Source organism: Manacus vitellinus, unplaced genomic scaffold, assembly GCF_001715985.3.
Source record: "Manacus vitellinus isolate BGI_N305 unplaced genomic scaffold, ASM171598v3 scaffold_57_pilon, whole genome shotgun sequence".
Lineage (NCBI taxonomy): Eukaryota > Metazoa > Chordata > Aves > Passeriformes > Pipridae > Manacus > Manacus vitellinus.
Window position 1 is genome coordinate 1,843,203 of NW_021940666.1, and position 24,197 is coordinate 1,867,399.

At 37.0% G+C, this 24,197-nt stretch overlaps 1 protein-coding gene across 1 annotated transcript in view; it reads right to left on the reverse strand.

The window, feature by feature from the left end:
• Positions 1–4,484: 4,484 nt before the first annotated feature.
• METTL15 (methyltransferase like 15) overlaps positions 4,485–24,197 on the reverse strand; it is a 91,100-nt gene continuing 71,387 nt past the window's right edge. Inside the window, 3 exon segments of the mRNA XM_018081852.2 lie at positions 4,485–5,044; positions 13,468–13,646; positions 15,749–15,940. Coding sequence (XP_017937341.1) covers positions 4,599–5,044; positions 13,468–13,646; positions 15,749–15,940 — 817 coding nt within the window. The 3' untranslated portion in view covers positions 4,485–4,598.

Below are 24,197 nucleotides of genomic sequence, written 5' to 3' on the forward strand. Positions count from 1 at the left end.
ACAATGAATGGAAAAAGTAATAGAACACTGCACATATGAATTTTTTAAAAATTGGATGTCAACCTCATAAATTACATTTCTTTCTAAACTGTTCAACTTTACTGCTTATTTCTTGCCTTTTAATTAAACATAATTTTTTCTTCCACCTTCTGCAGAGGCCGGGGAAGGTAAGAAGGTAAAAGAAGTTGCTCTACATTCATTTAAATTGTTTGAAAGATTCACTGTAGCACTGCACTCTTAATTAATCCACAAAATCCTGCTTTAATTCCAGTATAACTAACTCCAGTGTAAAAAGGCCTCCCCATTTGCTTATATTTCTGAAAGACTTATAAATATAATCTCATATTTTTATAAATTCCATATTAGTTTTAAGCAAGTGCTTTATGAAAAAATAAATCTACGGATATAAAGACTGACTCACATACTCTGTGAATGTTGTTTTTAATCCTGGTATAAATGGTCCTAAACCTATTGAAGGGCTCTTTCTGGAGAAATTTTGAGGCATAAGAAAATCGGGCCTGAACCCCTTCCCTAGTCTTGCTAGAGGTTAAGTAAGATGGGCAGCAACAAATTAACTTATGAGTTCATTACTTCTCTGTTTATTCACATTTGTCTCATTTTTCACCAGTACTTTCGTACAGTGATACTCAAAACAGTGAGTCACAACCGATTATTTAAAACAACTAAGTTATTTTAAAATTTAATCAAATCATCAACAATCTGCGTCTAGGGCTGCTTATTGAAATCATCCCACCCCTGCACATCACCTTTCCCCAGGGCAGAGCTCCTCTCACTGTGCTGTTACACTCTTTAGGAGCATAAACTATCCAATTAAAACCGTGCCTTCTCCAGTACAAAAAAATGACATTAGAGCAATTATATGAATCATTTATCATCATAGAAATGCTACTCTCGAAAGCAGAACGCAAAACATCTGACACAACACTCGCTACTAGAAGAGCCACTTGCTCCTGCTGTTCCCTGGAGTCAGCATTTTCCCCGTTCCTGCTACGTTAGGAATCCCCTCCTTCCAACTTCCATCCATCAAAACCTCCGCTCGTCTTTACAAAGACTGATGTTTCAGGCTGGGATTTCTTTCAAGTCGAGCGGCAATCCCAGCAGCTGTGGCTGTAAAAGACTACTGAGAAAATACTCGACTGCAAAAGTTAAAAAAAAAAAAAAACAACACAAAAAACCCCAAACTGAAAAGATATTAATTCCTTATATTACTTGCACTCTGAAACAATGAAACTGATTATTTTTCTTGAGGAAGCAATAGGGAAGCAATACTTGTTGGTAGGTCCTTGTGGGTTATAAATGCAGATAATTGTGCCTAAACTGTAAAATTATGTTTTAAAAAAGTACTGTATTTTTACCATAAATACTTTATTCACAGGATAAGTGGGCCTAGTTTTCAAATAATTATTCCATGCAAATCTCTTTACCAGGCAGGTACTTCTGACAGCATATCAACTTTCTACTTCACAAGGATTAACTCATTAAATCCCACTGTCTAGTAATTTCAATAGAAAAGTATGTTTAAAATGCATACAAATAGTCCTGTAGCTGGTTTTTATCCTTCTTAAAATTTTCCCACGCCCTTCTAAACTAGTAACATGAAAAGATACACTCTTTAGCAACATGCTTTCATGCACATATTGTTTGGCAACACCACTGTCTCACCATAATTACCACTTGACATTCTCTACAATTATTTCACATATTGGAAGTTTCTACTCATCCCATTGTGTACAGCACCATATTATTGCCATATTCCCTGCAAACATGGTCTACAATCTTTTTTTTTTTCTTTCTTGACAGATAATCTTGCATTTGGCTGTATTAAAATGTGCATTGCTCAGGTTGAATGGAAGTTTTCAGAAATTACACACAACCTGTACCTTGACAGCATGATTTGGTTAATTTTCCACCAGATACCATCTCTTTCATAAATATAGTTTTCTATTATGGAAAACAAAATGTTTAGTTTTAGTAACATTTCATATATACCACATTGGGAAAATTTAAGATGCACTATGTAGACGTGTCCTGGTAAGAAGATAAAGATGTAATACCCTTCACATAACATGTCACTTACTAAATCATAGAATCACGGAAGGATTTGGGTTGGAATAATTCCCAAACTCCTTGACATGGGCAGGGATACCTTCCACTAGACCGGGTTGCTCCAACCCCCATCCAACCTGGCCTTGAACACTTCCAAGGATGGGGCATCCACAGCTTCTCTGGGCAATCTGTTCCAGTGCCTCTGAGTAAAGAATTCCTAATGTCTAATTTAAATCTCTGTTCTCTTAGTTTAAAACCGTTCCCCCTTGTCCTATCACTGCATGTCTCTGTAAAAAGTCCCTCTTTTATTTTATTAAATGAAATGAAATGTTTAAAGAGAAAAGAATACTTTGACCAAGTACAACCAGAGATTTTTCTGGGAAACCATATTTATTTTTTTTCTCAGGCAAGCAGAGGTTAAAATTCCATCCTTTCCATACCTCAGCTTTAAAGCTGAAGGTGAGGAGAAGCTGAGAGGAGAGCAACAGACTCTCCAAAGAGAAAAGCTCAACAAAGGATACGCTGCCATCCAAGCTAAAGGCAACTCCAAGCTAAAGGCAAACTCCCAAACTGAGGGAGTGCATCTACACAGCCTGGTAATACAGCAGTTCCACTACCATAAGCAACTGTGCTTTTGAATTTAGATGTGAGAAGTGTGGGTTTCAAACATTGTTTTAAGTGTAAGGAATTTTAATACTTCCAATATAATGTTTGAGACACTAATACTCAACTTCTGCTGCAACTGGATGGTCTTTTCCTGAGGCGTGTTCCTGAACAACGCACAGCATGGCACTACAACTCTTCTAAGCCTGTGTTGGAGGCACAATTTTTCAAATCTACAATTGAAATACCTCTCAGTATGAAATCTTGGCTAAAAATAACATTAGCTATTTATATTTAATGTTTGGATGAAAAAATGTCTATTTAGGGTACAGGCTGTTGTCTCAAAGATGACAACAGTAAGTAATATTATTTGAAGTGGAATGTTTTATTTAATATTTAATAGCATGTATAATGAAACTAGTGGGAAAATATTGAGATTTCAGAAGAGTATGAAATGCCTATCATCATTTGACTTCTATTTGAGATTAGTGATAGATGTTATCAACTAAGAATACATTATAAGACTTAGCTTTACCAAGGAATTAAACAATATCCAGCTATTTCAATATATCGTATATTACAGACAGTGAACCTAAATTTCAACTTGTTTGTGTCAATATGACCCAAAAAACTCCTGTGAAGTAATAATTTACACCGATCTAAAGAGGATGCTTGATGAAAATCAAGTCCAAAATGATCCAGTCAGTTATCTTTCAGAAGCTGGTGTGTGTAGTAGTCATTTAGCTGAGTCAGAAATTGCACTTTTTTATTCTACCAACCAAGCTGCAGACTCACCACAAATAAAATCCTGGTACCAATTTGATTACTCAAATTAAGACTTTTTCCTGAAGAAGTCAGAGGTCAAAGAATTTGCAACTTATACAATTTTCCATTTATTTTTTTAGCATATAAAACAAGCAAACCAATGGTCTTATAAGAAAATATAAAAGCTAAATGTAATTCATATTAACTTAATAAAAAAGAAATTATGTTACATGTTCTACTACCTAGTGTAGCACCCAAGTTGAAAGCTGGTGTTAGAGTGGGTCTTGTCTAAAATAATTCAATACTTACCTCAGTAGAACCTCTTAAAAAATGATCAACAGCAAAGAAGAATACTTCATAAGACCACAATACCCCCCTTTTTTTGAAAAGTTAATTATAATTCTATCAGCACCTAAAAGTTGTACTGGATCTATGCACAGAATTTATGGTTACAGGAAGAAATTCAGATGATCAAGTACAAATTCGACTGCTTGATTGAGTGTCCAAGTGCCAACAAGTGGTCTGCTAAGTATCTTTTCTTCCATCAAGATATATTTATTATTTAGAATTCTTAATCATTAAACAACCAGGTGATCTCTCAGAAAAGCCCATTTACAAACTCCTGGATAGAACATGACATCCTGATGTCACTTTATTTCAGAACTAGCTCTTTTCCCATAGGCATTCATGCAACAAGTCAGTTGGGATACAGAGACATATATATCACGAATTCTTAGCTTGCTTTAAACTTACTCTAGACTGGACCAGACATCTGAATTAGGTGTGTGAAATCCACCCCCATTAAAAATGTGTCTGTCCCAATTAGCTACTGAATTTAGACAGTTAATGTCGGGGTTTTGAATGTAATCTAAAGGGAGTACTACAAATACATCAAACCTGCAATTTTTACAACCTTTACATTTGATGCTCTTTTAAAAAAAGACGTTTATTTTTTTATGATTAGTGACACCCACTGATACCCATCTGTTTTGCATTTTGATGCTCTATACTACATTCTAGTTAAAAACAACACAAAGGTAAGAAAGAAATGTTTTCTAACAGCCTTCATTTTATTTTTTCAGTTTGATACTACCTGTCCAGTTAGCCTTCCAGAAAAAAAAAATTACAGGAAATTATACAATTATCTAATCATATATTTTGTTTTAGACTTTAATAGCAGCTCTTAGCTTGGCCGACCTTCCTCTCGGGTTTGTTTGAACATCCTTGGCCTGGGGTGTGAGAACTTTTTTCTGTATAAAAATCCACTTGGAGTTGGATTTTCCATGGGGAGATTCTCGTGTGTCTTCTTTTTTGGAGGGATTTTTCAGAGCCTGCCTTATCTTCTGCCTTGAGCTAAGATTGTACTTCTCTGTCATGTCTATCCCACGAAGAAAACGTTTGATAATACGATCTTCCAGCGAATGAAAGGAGAGGGCTACGAGGCGACCTCCGGGTTTCAGAAACTTCTCAGCTGTCTTCAGTCCTATGAAGAGTTCGTGGAGCTCATCATTGACAAATATTCGCAGGCCTTGGAAAGTTTTGGTAGCGACGTGCGCGGGTCTCTGAAGCAAATCCTTCCGTGCGTACAGTGCTGATGCTGGAAAAGCACCTGACACAAATTTTAAAAGGTAGATGTTAGCACCTTATTATTTCTACATCTGGACACCTATGCACTTGATATTAATCCACTCATGCATGATGACTTTAAAGAAAAGCATACTTAAAAACTCTGAGTGGTGAGCTCCCTTGTTTGTAACATACATTACTGTTTTCTACTTAGAATTCACATCTCTGAATGTAAACCCTATTACAACATGCTGGCTTATGGTTAAGTGTTGGGGTTTTTTTCCCTAGAATCTTTTATAGAAATTGCTTCTCCAAATGCATCACAACTTTAAAATACAAAATGATGGCTGAAATCAAGATAAGGGAAAAAAGAAGACAGGCTAGATAAGTCTCACCTTACAGCTCAGTGTAATCAATGTCAGTTCCGTATTTGTGGCTGTGTTATGCTTTTAAGGAAAAAAAATTAATACACAATGGACACAATTTTAACTGTTGCTTTCTAGATAAGCAAGTATTTCTTCACAGGCAGAGATAAGTGAAGACAATGTCTACCTGGCAATAACTATGTTTCGATGAATTACTTAAAGCTTAAAAGAGGCATCCCTTGCTTGGGAATAATGATTGTTGACCACTACTCTTGTGTTTCTTCAAATGTTCACAAAAATACTTCGAGAACTTTAGCAAATGTTGCTGATACTGTTGCATTTTCACATGCAGAATGTGTCAAGGTATGGATTTGTCAGATGAAAAATCACCAGATTAAATACTTTTTTATTAGATGCACAAAACTCCGTCTTCCTTTCCCCAAAATTCTTATGAGTTAAACAAGTCTCTGTAGAGACTGAAATTTTGATAGAAACTTTATTATATCAATATTTAATATATTTTAGGCTTGAACTTTCATTACATGAGTACAGAGCAAAAAGCTAGAGAAACCTGATTTGATGGATCAGAGGGACTAAAGTGCAAGAATTTTACAAGATCTGCAAAAGCTGAGTAAATTTATAATCTATTATGTAAGTGAGCACAGGAGTCTGGTAAAGATAAATTGAATGAATAATGCTGGTACATAATGGAAAGAATTATTTATCCAAACAAGAGGGCCCATTAAAGACAAGGCAATACAGCTGGTATATATGTATTAAATTTCATGTCAGTGTTAAGCTGACATAGTGAAGCAAGTAAATGCAGTTCATAATCAAGTAATTGATATTCTACATGGTGGAGTAAAAGAAGGGAACATTGTACCTCTGCAACTAGCTGTCTAAATTCACATTTACACAGGTGATTGAAAAAAATTAATAGAGATATCATAATCCAATATGTTGGCACAAAATAATTTATTAGTGGAATTCCTGAGAGTTTTAAAGGCAAGGTTTTACTGATGTCAGAAAGCATAAGCGCCTGGTATCACAAACACACAAGTGATCTTAGTGTTCAGCAAAGGGACAGGATAATAATGGGATTTAAAAGTTTGATCATTAACAAAGTTGTTATCATGCTGGCAACGTATCTAAGATATGTTTCTGCATACTTGATTTTCCCAACTACATTACCAACCCCCTCTGACTTCAACACTAACAGCTCCTAAATTCACTGAAGAGATTCATTGTAGCTGTGGCTGCTTCCTATTCTTATAGTCTGAATCTTTTGAGATAGAAAGTGGCAACAGGATCAACTTCTCCCAACAAACTACTGCATGGGAGGGAATTTGTGGCTTTAAACTGTTTCACAAAACAGAGTAAATAGATGTTACCTGTGGGAGACAGGCTTCTCCATCATTTACAAACTCTGGAAAAGTTGCACTAGCTAGTTAATGTAATTTCTGTCTTTGAGAACATAACCTTCTATATTTACTATAAATCATAAAAATGAATACATACTCTTCTTGTAGGAGTCACAAAGCCCATTTTGACAAGAGAGCTAAACTCAAAAGAGGACTCAAAATCACAGGAAGTAAGGTGTCCCAAGAAACACACTGACACCAAGCTTGCATGAACATGCACAGTATCTGTTTTCGTATTTCTTTACAAACCTATAAATAGATTCTTTGAAAATGGAACCCTTAAAACATCCCTTGACTGCCAGTTGTGTGTGACGAAAACTGTCTCTTAGTGCATAACATAAAGGAATGCTGTGCTAAGCAAAATAAACACAACTTTCTTTAAAGGGTCGAATAACAGCTACAAACACCAGTAGTACGCTCAGAACTCTCTGAACAACCATTAAATGAAACAACAAGGTTTAAAAGACCACTCCTGTCATGTTCAGTCTACAAAAACAGTTTTAACTGCAACGAAAAAGTATTGTTACCTTTACAAAATATTGGCTACTACCAAGCTAGTGGGTTAGAAAACAAGGTGTGTTTTTTGATTCTACCTGTATTGATCCTGCCCCGTCCCGAACAATTTACAGCTGTGACTTAAAGAGCATTGGTTTTATACATTCAATTTTGGACTCTTACTACCCAGAGCTGGTGTTCACCTCTCAAAGCAGATCCAGAATTTTTAACCACCATATTTTAGCAGTCTAAGTATTTTCTAAAAATACTGCTGGTTTTCTGGGGATGATCCATTTCTGATATTCTAAGAGTATTTTAGCTTCCAAAAGTATCACAGATAAAAATGGAGCTAATCCACAAGAGTACAGCATGTAATTTAGGTACAAAACTGACAGTGCTTCTTGACTGGGACCCAACCATAAAAACAGAAACCTGGAATGAGATCCTCTGTTTAAATCTCCACAGCCAATCTCTCAGGAGTTTTAGTAAAATACTGAGAGTTTTACCTCCTATGTCAGTAAAGCATCTTTTACTCATCTGAAAAAAACAAGAATGATATGAAGATATATGACATCCTTGTCTCTAAACTGGAGAGACACAGATTTGATGGACAGACCACTTGGAGCACATGAGATTGGTTGGATGGTCACACTGAGAACAGTTGCAGTCAATGTCTCAGTATCCAAGTGGAGACTGGTGATAAGAGGCATCCCTCAGGGGGTCAGTGCAGGGACTGGCACTGTTTAACACCTCTGGTGGTCACATGGACAGTGGCATTGAGTGTAGCCTCAGCAAGTCTGACAACACCACTGAGCTGTGGGCAGGGGTTGACATGCTGGAGTGAAGGAATGACACCTGGATGGACCTTGACAAGCCTGAGATGGGCCCGTGGGAGCCTCATGAAGTTCAACAAGGCCAAGAGCAAGGCCCTGCCCTTGGGTTGGAGCCAACCCAAGCACAAACGACGGCTGGGCAGCGAATGGATTGAGAACAGTCCTGAGGAGAAAGACCTGGACATGTTGGTGGATGAGAAGCTTGACATGACCTGGCAATGTGCACTCGCAGCCCAAAAAGTCAAATGTGCCCTGGGCTGCATCCAAAGCACCGTGGGCAGCAGGTGGAGGGAGGGAATTCTGCTCCTCTGCTCTGGTGAGATCCCACCCAGAACACTGCATCCAGCTCTGGGGACAGGGGCCTGCTGGAGCACGTCCAGAGGAGGCCATGAAGATGCTCAGAGGGCATCCTATGAAGACAGATAGAAAGACTTGGGGTTGTTCAACCTGGAGAAGGCTCCAGGATGACCTTCCAGCAGCTTTCCAGTACATAAGGGGGTTACATGAGAGCTGGAGAGGGACTTTTTACAAGGGCATGCAGTGACAGGACAAGGGGGAGTGGCTTCAAATTGAAAGAGAGTAGGTTTAGATTAGATATCAAGAAGAAATTCTTCACTGAGAGCATGCTGAAGCACTGGAACAGGTTGCCCAGAGAAGCTGTGGAAGCCCCACTCCTGGAAATGTTAAGGCCAGGCTGGATGGGGCTTTAAGCAACCTGATGTAGTGAAAGGCGTCCCTGCACACGGCATGGGGGCTGAAACTTGATGACCTTTAAGGTCCCTTCCAACCCAAAGCATTCTATGATGCTATGATCTACTTCAAAGGGTTTTGTAAAAACATAAACGGACACAGCATGCTGATATCTGGGCAGATTTCCATCAGTCTGATCACAAACACCCTTATTTTGCAGTTGAAACACTGCATAGATAAACAAAAGAACAACGATACAGAGGCTACCAGCACGACTAGGACACTAACAGGTCTTTGGGAAGTTCTTCCACTTATCCTGCCATGGCTGTTGAGTACACTGTCTTCCTGCAATAATCTTCTATGACAATTAACTGAGACATTAATTTACTACTGCGAGTTAATTTATCACAAACTGAAAAAAAAAATAAATTGAAACCCAGATATATTCAGTAAGTATCATACAACCTTACATGCCTCAGTTGGACATGCACAAAGAGCACTGCAGGTCATATTTAACAGTACAGAATATTAATATTCAGGAAATTTGTAAAGAAATACAGTCACTTTTTGCGGCTTTATGCAAGTAAATCCTCTAAACTAAAAATCAAACTATTTACAAGTTCAAAGATTTACTAGTCTGTGGTCAGAGACTGGGATTAACTAATAAATGTAATCTGTGGTAGTTATTCCTGTCACTCTGGCCTTCATCATTTTAGTAAAGGCAGTGGATTTTGATCTATGATCCACAGGTGAAAAATTTTCCTATCACTCTTACTCCTCTGGTATAGTCAAATAAAAAGTTATTTATGCTTTCTGCTAAGGTATAATATCTCTCACCTAGCCCTCTCCAATTACCAAGACACTAAAAGAAAATCCTTCCTGGTAACTGGCTGTACAATGTACAAAAACATTCAAAAAAAAAATCTCTATGGGAAGTTTGTAAAATGAATTTCATTCATAAAAACATCACGCTTCTGGCTAGATGACTGGTTTGAAATTCCAGTGAGAGAAATTATCATTTTTAGTTTTAGGATGCCTTGATGATACTTACACTTTTAAAAATCTAATACATGTTGAAATGTATTGAAATTTCAAAAGCTTGTGAATGAAATTAGCAACATGCTGTGCCTGTCAATATGAACTATTAAAGTCCCCAGAGTGTATGAGAGTGGGAGAGTTTAAAAATTAATTCAGACCGTGCACCTGTTTGCAGGAATTCGTCTGTTGAATTAGCATTGCATTTAATAAGTTTCTGTGACGCAACTAATGTCCTTTTGTCTGGGCTCCCTCAGTACAGTGTTAATTCTCACCCATCTGAAATTCAGGCAATATTACAAATTCCAAACTGATAATTAAAGTCTATAAATGTGAACCAGTCTGAATGAGACTGACTTTAAACATTAAAGTTCTTTTTAAACTTTATAAAATTCTTTAGTATCTCATCATGAATTCCTTTCAAGCTAAGGTCAAATGATGACATGATCTCAAAATGATCTGTTAATAGATTAGGTATCTAAACAATGTTCAGAAAAATTAATTTTTGGACAAAAGTTAATAGATAACAAAGTACGTTGCTCACTGAAAAGAAATCAAAATAGATCATCAGTTGTACAGGAAAAGCATATCAAAATTACATTTGAAAAATTTTACTATTTTTAAAGTTTTTCTGCACACGGAGTTAAACCTATTGTTTTCAAATAACTCAATGAGGTACAACAAAAGACCTCAGCAAGCCCTTCATAATCAACTTCCACACATCGATTCGCTGCCCTTCAGTGGAGAACTGCTGCTCTTTAGTATTTACAGAGCGTTCAGCATTGCAGAGAGCTTTGTGGAAATTATAAACAGCCAGCAGAGCTCCACTGTGCTGCAGAAGAGATGCTGTTCACGTGAGTGAACAGAAAACTCCTCCTTTCTCACACGTAAACTGCAGACTCCACAGCTCGCAGAGATCTTATTTAAATGGATCAGAAGCCTTCTGGAGAACACTTGGAAAAATTAAAACAAAAAAGCCAAATTTTAAATTTCTTTTTTCAGGACCTTATGCACTGGCATAGGATGTAGACAGAGAGAGAATTTTCAGGTGCTATGACAAGATATAGAAAGAATTATTTTCTTGAATTGGAACAAAGGACAGCAAGAAATCACTTGGATACCTGAGTTAGCCCCAAATTGTTGTAGTCAATCTTGACATACAAATCTAGTTATATATTTTTCACAGCTATACCTTACAAGTAGAACTCTTGCTAATACAAACTTTAGAAATATCTGATTGCTCTGTGACTGTTGTGCAGCTGGTTTGTATGCCTGTTTTGTGGATTTTTTTAACTACATCCTCCACTTTTATCTCCCAATCAATTAGCAACAGCAACACACGTTCTAACCTCTTGGGGGGTGGTAGGAAAGACCAGAAATCTAGCATTCTATAAAAAGAAATTAAATTTTCCAATTTCGGGTTAGTCCAAATCTAGATTCACTGTGATTCTGGTTATTGGCTGGACCTTAAGACAAAAACTGGGGAGCTCTAGAAAATCTGAAGCCACACGTGAAAGAAATATGCACAATACATAAATATCAGATTCTGACACCACCAGAGAAGAAGACATAAATAGCCAGCTTCACTGGATAGACTTTTTGCTTGTTTTCCAATTCCTATATAGGCAAAAATAATGACCCTGTCCTGGAAGACGATCAGGCTTGCACAGAATCTGCAAAATCCAAAATGCAAGATTTTATTATTCTAATTAATATCTTATTTTTTAAAGGACGTGACATTTAACTAATAGGTCATAAATTTTATTCTGGTTAAGTCCTGAATTAGTCAGGGTTTTTTTGGGCTGTGCCACTGAGAGGTTCCTGTAGCTGTGGTCTCTGGTACTTCAGCTCTTGTTTATGTCAATAATTTCACATAAGCATATATATGGATGATAGATGAAATTAATCAAAATACATTACAGTTATCAAAAATTTTGTTAAGGTATAATCAGTTCAAAACCAGATACAATCACCATTGTTCTCCTTTGCTGGATGAATCAAACTAAATTTGGAAGAAGTTCTATGCAAACAGGGATCAGTGTAACAACCCTAAAATTACTATAATGACTTGCATACTCCAAAAAAAGCAGACAAAACATATATATTTATTGTCTTGGTAGATGTGTGCTGGATTCACTGTTTCTGGCATGTACCCTACCTGATGCATACATGACTAATGTATCAGGAAGCTCTTCAAATATAGCAGAGAATTTAAAATGAGAACAAAAAAGTCCTTCTCATTGTCACAGAAAGTGACCATTAAGTGATGACTCACATGCACCACATTAAACATGAAGGGATCTTTAATCACTGTCTTTTATACACTAGTTTCAGAAGTTACTGAGTGGCTTGCTTACAATGTATAACACATGACATCTTTAACACAGCGATGTGGTTGCTTCAATCTCAATAATGGTATGCTGTCTTAATCAAGTTTTTCAAAAAGCATAAGAGACACATGATAAAGCCTCAAATTACTATTTTGTGAGGTTGATAATGATGATGTTAAAAACGTAAGCTTTATAAAAGACTCATAGTGTTTTATCTCTTTGTTTTTTTTAAAATCATATTTACTGTATTTACTCCTCATATTTACTGTATTTACAGTAGGGGCTTCCAACAGCAAGCAGTGTCTTCAGATCCTTTCATCATATCAGCCAAACTTTGGGACTCAGTTGACTGGACATTTTGTTAAAGTGCCCTGACTTCTACAAATCCAAACCTTTTAATTTGTTGGTCATTAAAAGTAAGTGCCTTAAACTTCCAGCTTAAGTAACACTAATTTTTAAGAATACAGTAAATTTTTTAGGACTCTTCAGGATACTTATAAAATATTTTACACTGTTCTTAAGCAAATGTTAAATTTGGATTATCATTTTAAAGGTCTATATTGAAAGTCAGCAATTTAGACTTATGTGTGATGAGATCCAGTGATTTTCATTAATTGGTTAAAAAGAAACAAACATCCTGACATTATGCATTAGAGTGTTAATGAGCAGGATTTGTGTCTTACATTTTTCCTTGAAAATTTTCACTTGACAACACAAACGTGAAGGTTCTTGATGCAAGCACTGTTCCTGCCTAACTGCATTTTGTTCAAGTTGTTTACAGTGAGGAGCAAGTAAGATGGAGTGTTTCAATAGTCGCTTCAGGCTGATTTAGTTGACATGCACAAGGTGAAGCAAGCCATGTATTGCTTTGCTTTGTGCTTCTGATCCTTTAAAAAGACAGAAATCACTTGATTTCACTCATAATTGGAAACTGCTTTGGTACCTCCCCTCAAAATATTAAAATGCAGAAATTTAAAGCTAAATGAGGTATGACATATCTGGTATTTGAAGGTTTGTCAACAGCCAGGATAAAGAATACCCTAGGCTGCTGTCATTCTGTGGTTCAACTTCGTTGGCAAAATGATAAATCACTTCATGTAAAATCTATTATTAAACTAATTGTCAAACCACAATACAAAAAAAAAAAAGAAAAAGAGAGCTGACATCAGAGCAGAACAGGCAGGATTAGATCCTGCATGATTTCAAGTACAAATAGATCCCTCTGGGACTCGGGGATTAATATTTTTTTCTTTTTTTCCCCCTCTCCTCGGCCGCTGCGGAGAATTAATGAGGGTACCTGCAACGATGCTTGCAAGCTGCTGGGTTCTGGTGATGGGGTATATGCTGCGTGCCTGCACGATGGCCGAGGCGATTTTCTTGGCGTGCCTCTCCTCCCCGTACGCCCTGAGGATGGACGCAAGCGCCTGTTGATCCAGCGCGTTCACAACATCGGCGGCAGTGGGCATGGCAGGGCACCTACGCACGAGAGCGGCCAATTAGCCCACTGACGTCAGCCTTCATTGACAAGGGGTGAAGCTTCACAGCGTTGGGACATGAAGTCAAACACACACACACACACACACACACGGCACACAAGTGCCTTTGAGGTTTTCGAATAGGAGGTGGCAACCCTGGGAAAAACAGCTTGCACCTTTTAAATCCTTTTTTTTTTTCCGTGCCGCTCCAAATGGAGTTTGTTCCTTAACTTCAATTAGAATGGCTTTAACTTCCAAGTATTATCATGAACTACGTTTAATAAGGTGACAAGAATATTTCAGTATCGTGCTAAGATGGAAATGCTGTGTGACCTTTTTCTTCAGCCAGCTTTAGAATATAAACTGGCCTCTTACGGGTTCATTTTAGTCACCTTGCATCGTATGTTGTTTTCTAGTTAGAACTGATTTCAAGGACCTTTTCTTTCACATCTCCTGCTATGAAAACAATTGCTAATGAAAATAATTAAATCTTACTTTTCACTAAAAGGCGTAAGAATTTATATCCACGTACTGTTCTGATATAATAGAAATGACCTATAAAAATTACAGGAATTACTGCAATTTAAACAGTATAATCTTCACATCTATATATTGAAATCTCTTTAACTTTGCTATTGAAATAGTTCCAAGGTATTTTATGAACATCATCTATGGGTTTACTAATCAGACGAAACATATAAACCACTTAATAAATTCTCTTCTAAAAAGACATGATTTAGCAGAAAATTTTTCAGGCATTTTTTACTCCCCTGCAGTATCTTACAAAAGATAACAAAACTTAGAGGCAAAGTAGTATCATAGCAACAACCATAGTGTAAGGCTTTTGTTATGCCTCAGGTACCCTTTGTTCTTATGCTCGTGTTCAATGTATGTTTTCTCATGATGCATCAGGCTTATATTTAAGCCTGGAGTTCAGATTCTTGAAGTCTGAGGACTGAATCCCAGGAGGATCACGGGAGCATTTTTGCACAAAACCAGAAAAAGCAAGTGTCATGAAATTTGCTGCGTTAAGACATAACATTAACGTGGTAAGCCAATTCCTTAGAAATTGGGGCTTCCCATTGGCTCTCTGTGAGCAATGAAAAAAGCAAACGGCACTTCTTAAGACTCCAGGTCCATTAAAACACCAAGAAAAAACCCTGTCATTCTCCCAGTATTGCATCATGCAATAACAACCAGCATCTATACAAGAGAGATCTTTGGTTGCTCATGTAAAAAGCAAAATGCTTCAGAAATACATCAGCTTGTTTGAAAACGATAACCACTGCATAAGTAGAAATTATCATTCCACCACTGATTTTCATGCTCTTGAAAGTACTTAATACCAGTCCAAATAGTTTAAACACAGGTGGTTTATTCAGTAATCGTTAATTTGACAATTAAGTAAACCTGATGTGCCTCCCACACAATGTGAAAGGAAGCTTATGATTTTGCTAAGGGAAGCTTACAATAAATCTATGGGCAGGGAAAACAACATTATACTAGCGTGCTAAAAGCAATGTAGCAATCTGATTTAAAATGGCAGATATAATAGATAGGGGTTTGTTTATTTATTTATTTTAGATTGCATTCCTTTTAGAGAGAAGCAACTGGGTAAGATGGTCATTGCACAAAAGAAGGACACTGCCCCTTTCCTGAGGAAGCAACTGAAACTGCTCCAGTGAAGTTTCCACAAACAGTAAGCGTGGCAGGAAAGGGACTGCAGTAAGAAGTTGTGTGCCTGCAGATCAAGTACAGGCTGAGAAACTGTGGAAATAACAGGCCTCTGAAAGGGAGATGTCCCTGTGACTGTATATCATACACTCCAAAAATGTTAAAATTCAATGGCAGAGGTACACAAAAATGTTACTGGTTTAATTACTCATCACGGGAACTTTCCCCTTATTTCAAAGGAGGCAAAGACAATAACCAGGGCTGAGCACTGAGACAGAAAAAAGCTTTTTGGGAAAAGAAAAAAAGTATACTCGTGCAAAACTGGATGTGGTTTGATGATGGGAATTCTTCAGTTCAAAGGGAAATGAAATGCACAGGGGTTGCTGAGCAGACAGTTTTTGAGTTTCAAGAAGAAATATTATCAGGTACCTGTCACTATCCATCCTCATGTCCAAAGGTCCATCCTTCTGCAGGGAAAAACCTCTTTCGGGTGTATCAAATTGCATGGAAGAACAGCCAGCATCCAGGAGAACTCCATCCAGAGTCCCTGGCTCAACCCCAGACGAGAGTAACAAAGCCTCTGACTGGCTAAACTGTCCTAGAAGAGGTTGAATCTGTTTCCTGTAAGAAAGTAACAAATAAATAGCTTTGAGTTTAATTATAACAACACAGTCTCTCCCCCTTACATAGCAGGAATTAGATAATAGCACTCAACCTGCCTCAGAAGCAATAGGGCTATTCTCAAAGTAATAGTTCATGTACTTTTCATATACCAACATTGAAAACTGGTCCAAACCACCCCTCAGTGACTACTTGAGCTTCTTTAACTCTTTACTCCCTTCCTGTTTGATCTCAAAAAAAATGGAAATCTGATTAAAATTTAATGTTTTCAGTATGCAGGAACTCAAAGGACACCTTTCGGTAGGAATGCCCTGACCACCAAGGTATCTGCCCTGCTAAGCAAGGCCCTCAGTCAAGTGAGCACAAAGTCTAAAAAAAGAAGGAACATATATTGGACCTAGAGAAGCAGATAAGATGGAACAGAACTGCACAACCTTGTGGTTATTATGTACCTACCAGGGAAAACATCCCAAGTTCCTGCCACAGGACAAACACCTTCTTAGTGGTATTTGCCATTTTAAAAATAAATGGGCAAATGAGGTGCACTGGATCATAAGCAGGGAAAAACACTTCAGTGTAGTTTGCATTCAGGCACCTAATCACTAGGGAGAGTAGTTTTACATGCCCTTTTGTGCTTAGTGTTCTTTCTTAGATTTAAAATGGTTCTTGCTTAATATTCCCATAACGAGACAGAAAAGTGGCATGGCAAGGGAGAAGATGACAAATCTGCTTCCCCACATGTTCCAGTGTCCAACTGCACTGAGGGTGGTTGGGCACTGGGAACAGGCTCCCCAGGGCAGTGGTCACAGCACCAAGGCTGACAGGGCTCAAGAAGTGTTTGGACAATGCTCTCAGGCACATGGGGTGACACTTGGGGCTGTTCGGGGCAGGGTCAGGAGTTGGACTTTGATGATCCTTGTGGGTCCCTTCCAACTCAGGATATTCTGTGACTCTACGATCTCTGAGGTGTCCAATGACTTCTTGAGTGTCTAAACCTGGATTTTTGATTTTTGCTTACATATAAGGTGACTTACAATTACGTATTTTATCTGCCTCTCAAAATCTCAATGAATTTTACAGATTTGAAAAGATTAGCCAACGTGTTGCTGCATTTTTAAGCAGTACCTGCAAAATACAACATATTTCTGTCTCTACCAAGAAGCCACTGCTTCCAGTGGAGAGAAACAGTTCCTTTAAAAAGAAGACATTATAAGCCCAACCATATGGAAGAACGTTCAGCCCCACAATGTTCTCCTCGTTAGAGCAGAACTACTGAACGTAGCACAAAACCCAGGAAACAGTGTGAATGAACAAATTCCATGAGGGATATCATGATCACACACACAATTTCGAATTGATTACTGTCCAGCACATAACTGAATACATCTACTCAGCTTAATAAGAACTGACAGTTCCTGAAAAGCACAATGATCCACTTAACATATTTAAACCAATTTAAGCTACATAGTTATAGTTTTGAGATTGTATTTCCCCTCAATACAATGAGAGGAATTTTCTTGAAAATCTGTAGCACTTTTTCCAGCTGGGCAGTGTTTCTAACTTTATGGTTCATGCAAATGAATGAACTTTAAAATTCCATATGTGGGACACGAAAATAAACGAGACCTAGGAAAAAAGGTAAATTGCCATTGTCTGGTTGCCCAGTAGACAGTACTCCATGTCAGCAGCTCTGAACTAGTGCTCTACTGTGTTACCAACATATCTGAAAAATTATTCTGAAAAATATTTATTTATTGCGAGACGTTTTATTACATTTCTTTAAAACGGTCACAGGCATGTGGATAACTAAGATGTTCAGGACAGCTTTTGATCTGTGGCCTGCCAAACCTTTGTGATTAGAAAAACCTAATTAAAAAAGAAGAATATTTGAAGTAAGTTGAAATTTACTCTTCGGTAGAGAGATGCTTCAGCTGGAAAATATTTTGGAGTTTGCAAATGTTTTGGAGATTGAAAGATAATTAGGCTGACATTTTGATGTCATACTTTCAGCTGTGTGAAATTATAGCTTCTGTACATAAGGTGTTTTGTTATACACTGCCTTGTGTGTACCAATAGTGCATATAGGCATCTTGGTGAATATAATTCCTTACTAAAACCAGATGGTTTTTATGAGTTTATAACGACTATATCGCAATGGTCAGGCCAGTTCTCTGAATTCCTGTTTCTCTGTGGAACAGAAGACACAATTTTAAGCATCTTGGCTATCTCATACACTTCAATTAATCAAACCAAGTACACAACTATGAAAGATTTATTACCTTATGAAAGGAAATACAAATATCAACTCTTTTTTAGACAGGATAGTAACAATGATGATAATGATGACAAGGACTAATCTATTAGATTATAAGTATGACACATTTACTTAAAGGAAAATATTTTACCAAGCATTCAGAACACATATTAGAACATAATAAAACTCTTTTCTAGCCTACCACTCTTTATGCCTATGTCCAAATAAAAACTGCCTCTTACACACATGATTTTCTCTAAAAATTCCTACTTTAGCCTCAACTTCCTTTTGCCTTCAGGTTTTTATTTACATCATCTGTAAACTCGCTTTACAGAATAACCTCAAATAAATAATAAATGATAAACTGTTAAATAATAAACTACGTTGAAAAAAAAATTTCTATTTCCTAGAGTCACATGCCTTCTGCTCTACCCAGGTATGCAGAATTCATTCCACCTTCTTTTTCTCTAGTGTTTTCTTTGGGCAAAAGAAGATTTATGTTCTATGACCACACTTACCGAGGGTGAAAATCTGTTATAGAGAGCATTGTAATCATTTTAGGCAATCTTTGAAGGTTACAATTTAACTAAATCCAATTGTCTTGCTTAGGAGAAAATATTTAAACTTAGTACTTGAACAGCACTTTACATATTCAGAATATTTTAGAAATGGAAAACAACTGCGAAGAGCTTTTAGCTTCCCTCTTATAAATGGAGAAACAAAATTTGCAGGGTTTAATATTTAATGACTTGAAGATACCAATGCAGAAATCTAAGACAATTTCAGAGATTATGGTCTGAGGATGTAAAAAAGCAGAAAATTCCTGTCATGTTAGCTCTCATTTGGGGTGTGTCTGTATGGGGTAATAGCATGGTAATTGTTTGATAAATTCCCAACTGCTACAGACAAGCAATCTCTAACTTCTCAATATATTCAACATGCTCACTCCCTCTTTATTAATCTTGACATTCTACAAGAAAACATTATCTAAGGTTTTAAAAGAACACTGGGAACATGGACAAAACAGCCCATTTTATGAAGAACAAAAAGTTATTTCAGCTGCTACATACGTCGTTGGGGCCTTAATACATTTTCTTGCACAGCAACTTCAAAAGCTTGCAGAATCCTTGGAAAATAACACAGTTGGAAAACAAACAGAATGTTGGGTTCAGGGCCCTTTGTTCAGGTCATTACACAGTATTTTATTATATTTTACTATGACACATAGCACAGTAATTCTGCTAGACAGCACTCCATCCACACTTCTCAACTATATGAAAGAGTAGAATGACAAAGAGTTCAAAGTCTCCTAAAGTATTTCAGGCTCTACAGATTTCAGTTAATCTTTGGTTTTTACATCCCTTTATAAAAATATTTATTTTTTATTTTACTAAGTTGAGAGGGATAAACACAGGGAAAAATTAAATCTGAACATAGCTTCTACAAAATAAACAAAATCTTTTCTCTCATCTAATTTTTCTCCATTGTCACAGAGACTGATGTGACATCAATCATTCCAGCAATTTCACAGAAATGTGTGATTATGCTTTGATGGTGCTTTAGCATTTTTTTATGTTTAAATAATAATACTTGCTCTTGATCTTTCACTGTTGCTCCACTTACAAATTCTATGTATGAATACATAGAAAGCCATGATGACGACGTGTCAACAGTGAAAACCACCTCCTACTCAACCAGAATTAATGGTTTCTTCGAGAGAACCGGAAAAAAAAAAGTTTCTCAGCTAACTCTTGCCACTGCACATCAAACAAGGAGAACAACCTGGTGCTTTGATTCTCTGCTGAGACTCCACCAGGGGTGCCAAGTAGCACCAGCTGCAAGGAGGATATTGGTGCAGACTCGGTTTGATGTCACTGACTCACCTCACCCGGGTCATTCTGCAGCTGCCAGAGAGCTGCGACTTTCACTCACGGCTGCACTGCTTCAGGCACACCCAGGAGCAAAATACTCTGCTTGTAAATCCCTGGAACTTTCAGCATCCTACCTGGAAATTGCTGTGAGTGTTATCCTGCCTCAGTGTAACACCCATCTCAGAAAACGTACCTGGGCATTCTGTAAAAAGTTCTAAATTACCTTTGTCAAATGGAAAACTGGCATGGGCTTCGTGCTTGCAAAGGGAAAAAGTAAAATCAAAAACTGTAACATCTATCAGCTTATAAATGAACCCTGTCATTACATTCCTAGATTTAAAAAAAAAATTAATGACAGATCTAAAAAAAGGCCCAATTCAGTCTAGGCTGGGTTTTGTGCTACAAAACTACAAACTCAAATCTCAGCCACTGATTAACAAAGACCTGAAAAAAGGAAGAAGAACACGTAAAAAGCAATTTCCATAGAACCAAGTTAATACTTTCAAATTTGAGGGCTATAATAATAATTTTACTCTGTGTGTTGGGATCACAGAAATGTGATTATAGGTATTTTTAAACTGGTAAACATTTACTTACCATGTGTTCCCACTCAAGAGTAGGGAACACTTAAAAGGTATGCATACATTTGAAGGCTCAAATACTTCTCTGCATATAACTTGAAGACATCACAACGAAAAAAACCCCAACAAACCCCCCTTTTTGTATTGACCTATTGTTTAGTAGAACACTAAACACCTTACACTGTCAGAACTGCTATCCCAAAAGTGAAAATGTTTGCCTTTTTCTGTCTCCTCCTGTCAACTGTCTACCTCTCTCACACAAACCCTTATGAAACTAGTTACTTCCTGCTTCAATTGTTCTTCTCTAGCTCCCAGGAAAACTTCCTCTCCTCATTACCCTATAAAACAGTGCAATCCTTTACTGCTCACATGTCATTGACTCCAAACCCCCCAAACTGTTTCTAACAACCTCTCAAGTGTACCTGTGAGATATGTCAGGATGGCTCAAAACAGATTGCTCATTATTTTAATGTTCATTTTTACTTCTGTATGAAATATGCACTCCACTGTTCTGTCCACTAACACAATTTCTATGTTAAAAACTGCTGCAGGAACTATAAACACCGTTTCAGCAGAAGGAAAAGATACAATTTTTTAACCAATAGCACAAGTATCACAGATTACTTCCACTGAGCACCTCCAAAATCTTACCGTATTAGACATCTTCCACAGCAGGTATGTTAAATCCCATCAAAAACAAACACGAAAATTTAAATTCCTAACGAACAATGTTTTCCGCTAAATTACAGATTAAGAATGCAATTCTTTTCCCTTTGGTGGGAAAACAGAACACTGATAGAGTAAGACTAGCGATCGTTGAGGCAAATTTCAAAATTACACGCCCCACCAAAATTTTGAGCAAGTGTATTTTGTAGTTTCATAAGTCATACAAAGCTTTGCTGCATAATGAGAGCAACTGATATTATTTTATGCAATTGTGACTAGCCAGAGTTAAAATCCTTGTTATAAAATATGTAATATTGTTAAGCGTGCCATCTTTCTTACATAATATATGCAGAATATGTAATATGCTGTCATTGTTCAGATGTGCAAAAAACCCAAGCGATCAGAATGATTTGCTTGTTGTTCACAAGACATAACAGTTCAGAGGGTAAGACACCATCCTCAGAAGAGTCATAGATATTTCTCTGACTTTACCTTGGCCCATCTGGGGATGTCACTTTAAGGTACATGTTAGTTTAGCCTTCACAGCAATAGGACAGCCCAGTCTTACAAGGATCAGCGGGCACAAGCAAGAATAGCTGAATACACGTGTTGTTACCTCAGCACTACCAAACATCCATCGTGACCCTCAGCTTCACTACCACTGATTTTCACTGCCCTGTCAGAACCAGGATGTATGTATTACATACACCAATGAATCTGCCTGTTATTTCACCTCTATTACTTTAACAATTAGTGCAAGAAGTTTTGTTGGACTCGTAGCGTTTCCACTGATGGTTTGCACCATCACGGTGAATGTTCAACTCATCATTCAAGTTCTAAGATTATTTTTCACTGTAAGAAAAGATAGCAAAGCAACTTTTCTTAGAGTTCATAAATCTTAATTATATGCTTATTCTTTCTCTATTAACATCTTAACAGATATGTTTATCAAAATTGCCCCTCCATTCCCCAACAACCCGCATAAAAATTGATACTTTCACTAAAGACATAATGGAATTTCACTGAACTCAAAAGAAGCGTTGCTACTGGCCTTAGAAGGAAGAAAGGTTCTGTCTAAATCAGTTGCCAAAACCCAGGAGATTTCAGAAAGAAATTCTGGATATACACCAGCAAGTCAAAAACTACAAATTGATATCAGGAACACAACAGCTGTGTATAAACATGTTTCAGCCCATGAATATAAGAATACCAAAATTTGTAGCAACAATCATCATAGATAGATTTTTTTTCAACATGAAGGGAAGAAGCAGATCACAACAGTTTTTCCCAGTATTAGCACCCAGTCTCAGAGGAATCTGAAATTATATTGAGGGTTGCAAACCGGGGACAAGGCACACAAACAGATTTATCATGCAAACAGCTTTACTAATCAATTACTGATTGGTTGTGATCAGCTATGTATAACGACCAAAATACCATATATGAAATATGACAGTTTAAAAAGACAAGAACTCGTCTCTCCTGTATATTAAACGAACAGAACAGCATACTTTCTCTAATAACTGCTTTCCCACCCTGCAACATTTTGGTTTCTGCTGTCTGAATATATTTCTACCTTACCTAAATGAGTAATTAATTATTCTTCCTTTGACAAACTATTTCCTTGTTTGAAACAGTAGTTAAACCTTAGAACACTGAGGGTAAATATATCGAGCATCAAGAATTTATTACAAATTAAACAAGGATCTTTTTCTTCCTTTCTGTCATTCTTATCTAAGCTCTGTCATTGAAGAACATGTCTATGTTCTTAATTGACTCCCACCTTAAGCATTAAGCTGTCTGCCCATCACTGGCACAGCATCACATCTCTCAGTTACACGCTCCTAATTGTGGGAAGGAGAAATAGGAGAAGCAGAACACAAGAGGAATGCAAATAAGGGCAGAAATTAAGTAGGGGCATCACTCAGCTAAAAATTACAAAAGCCACAAAATTTTGCTCGCTCTTCTGTATCTTTGCTTGTACCAGGTCTTACCCTTTTTGAGACAAGGAAACAAGAACTGTGTATAAAATTAAAAATACAATCAGGTCATGCTTTTAAATGACGGGCTATTAGCATTCATTATTTTGTTCTCTATTTCTTTCCTGGTAGTTTTTAGCATGCTCTTCTAACTACCAGTGAACACCAAGCATTAAGTTTTCAAAGAACAAGCCCACTATTTCATTACTCACTAGTCAGCTCATAGCCTACATAAGTAAACTTAACATCTTTTTTGCCATTTCACTTTATACTTAACTATATGACTTTTCATCTGCTGCTTTGTAAGGTTCTACAGTTCTTCAGAATAAATCTTCATTTTCACTGTATTAGGTAACATAGCCTAATCAACAATCAGCAGCAATTATGCCAGCAATTTACTGTCTTATTTAGATCATTTATGAATAAATAAGTTGCATGCCCTACTCACATATCCTTGTGGTACTTCACTGGTGAGCTCATTGATTTGAAATGAGATCAGTGGCCCCAAAAACCAGGCAGAAAAACCTACACCAGAAGACTGTTTTGCTTCTACTACCCATTCTTTACACAACTTTACCCTGTTAAATCCTACTTGTCACTTCTGTATTTACAAACTGCAAAAATTTGTTTGACATTAAAAAGCACTTATAATCAAAATTAAATCTATATTTGTTTCTCATAACATTGCAATCCATTCCTGGAAAGAAAGTAACGTGCTTAATCCTACTAAAGATTATAACATTTATACACACATTTAAAATGGAGTATTTTACTGGTTCATCAAATCAAAACCTCAAGAAAGTCATGATTTTCAAATACTGCATATGAAAAGTTAGGCACATCCCTTAAGATAACAGACCTTAGTTACACTGGTAAGCATTAAACTCTGAAAAACTACTAAAGTTC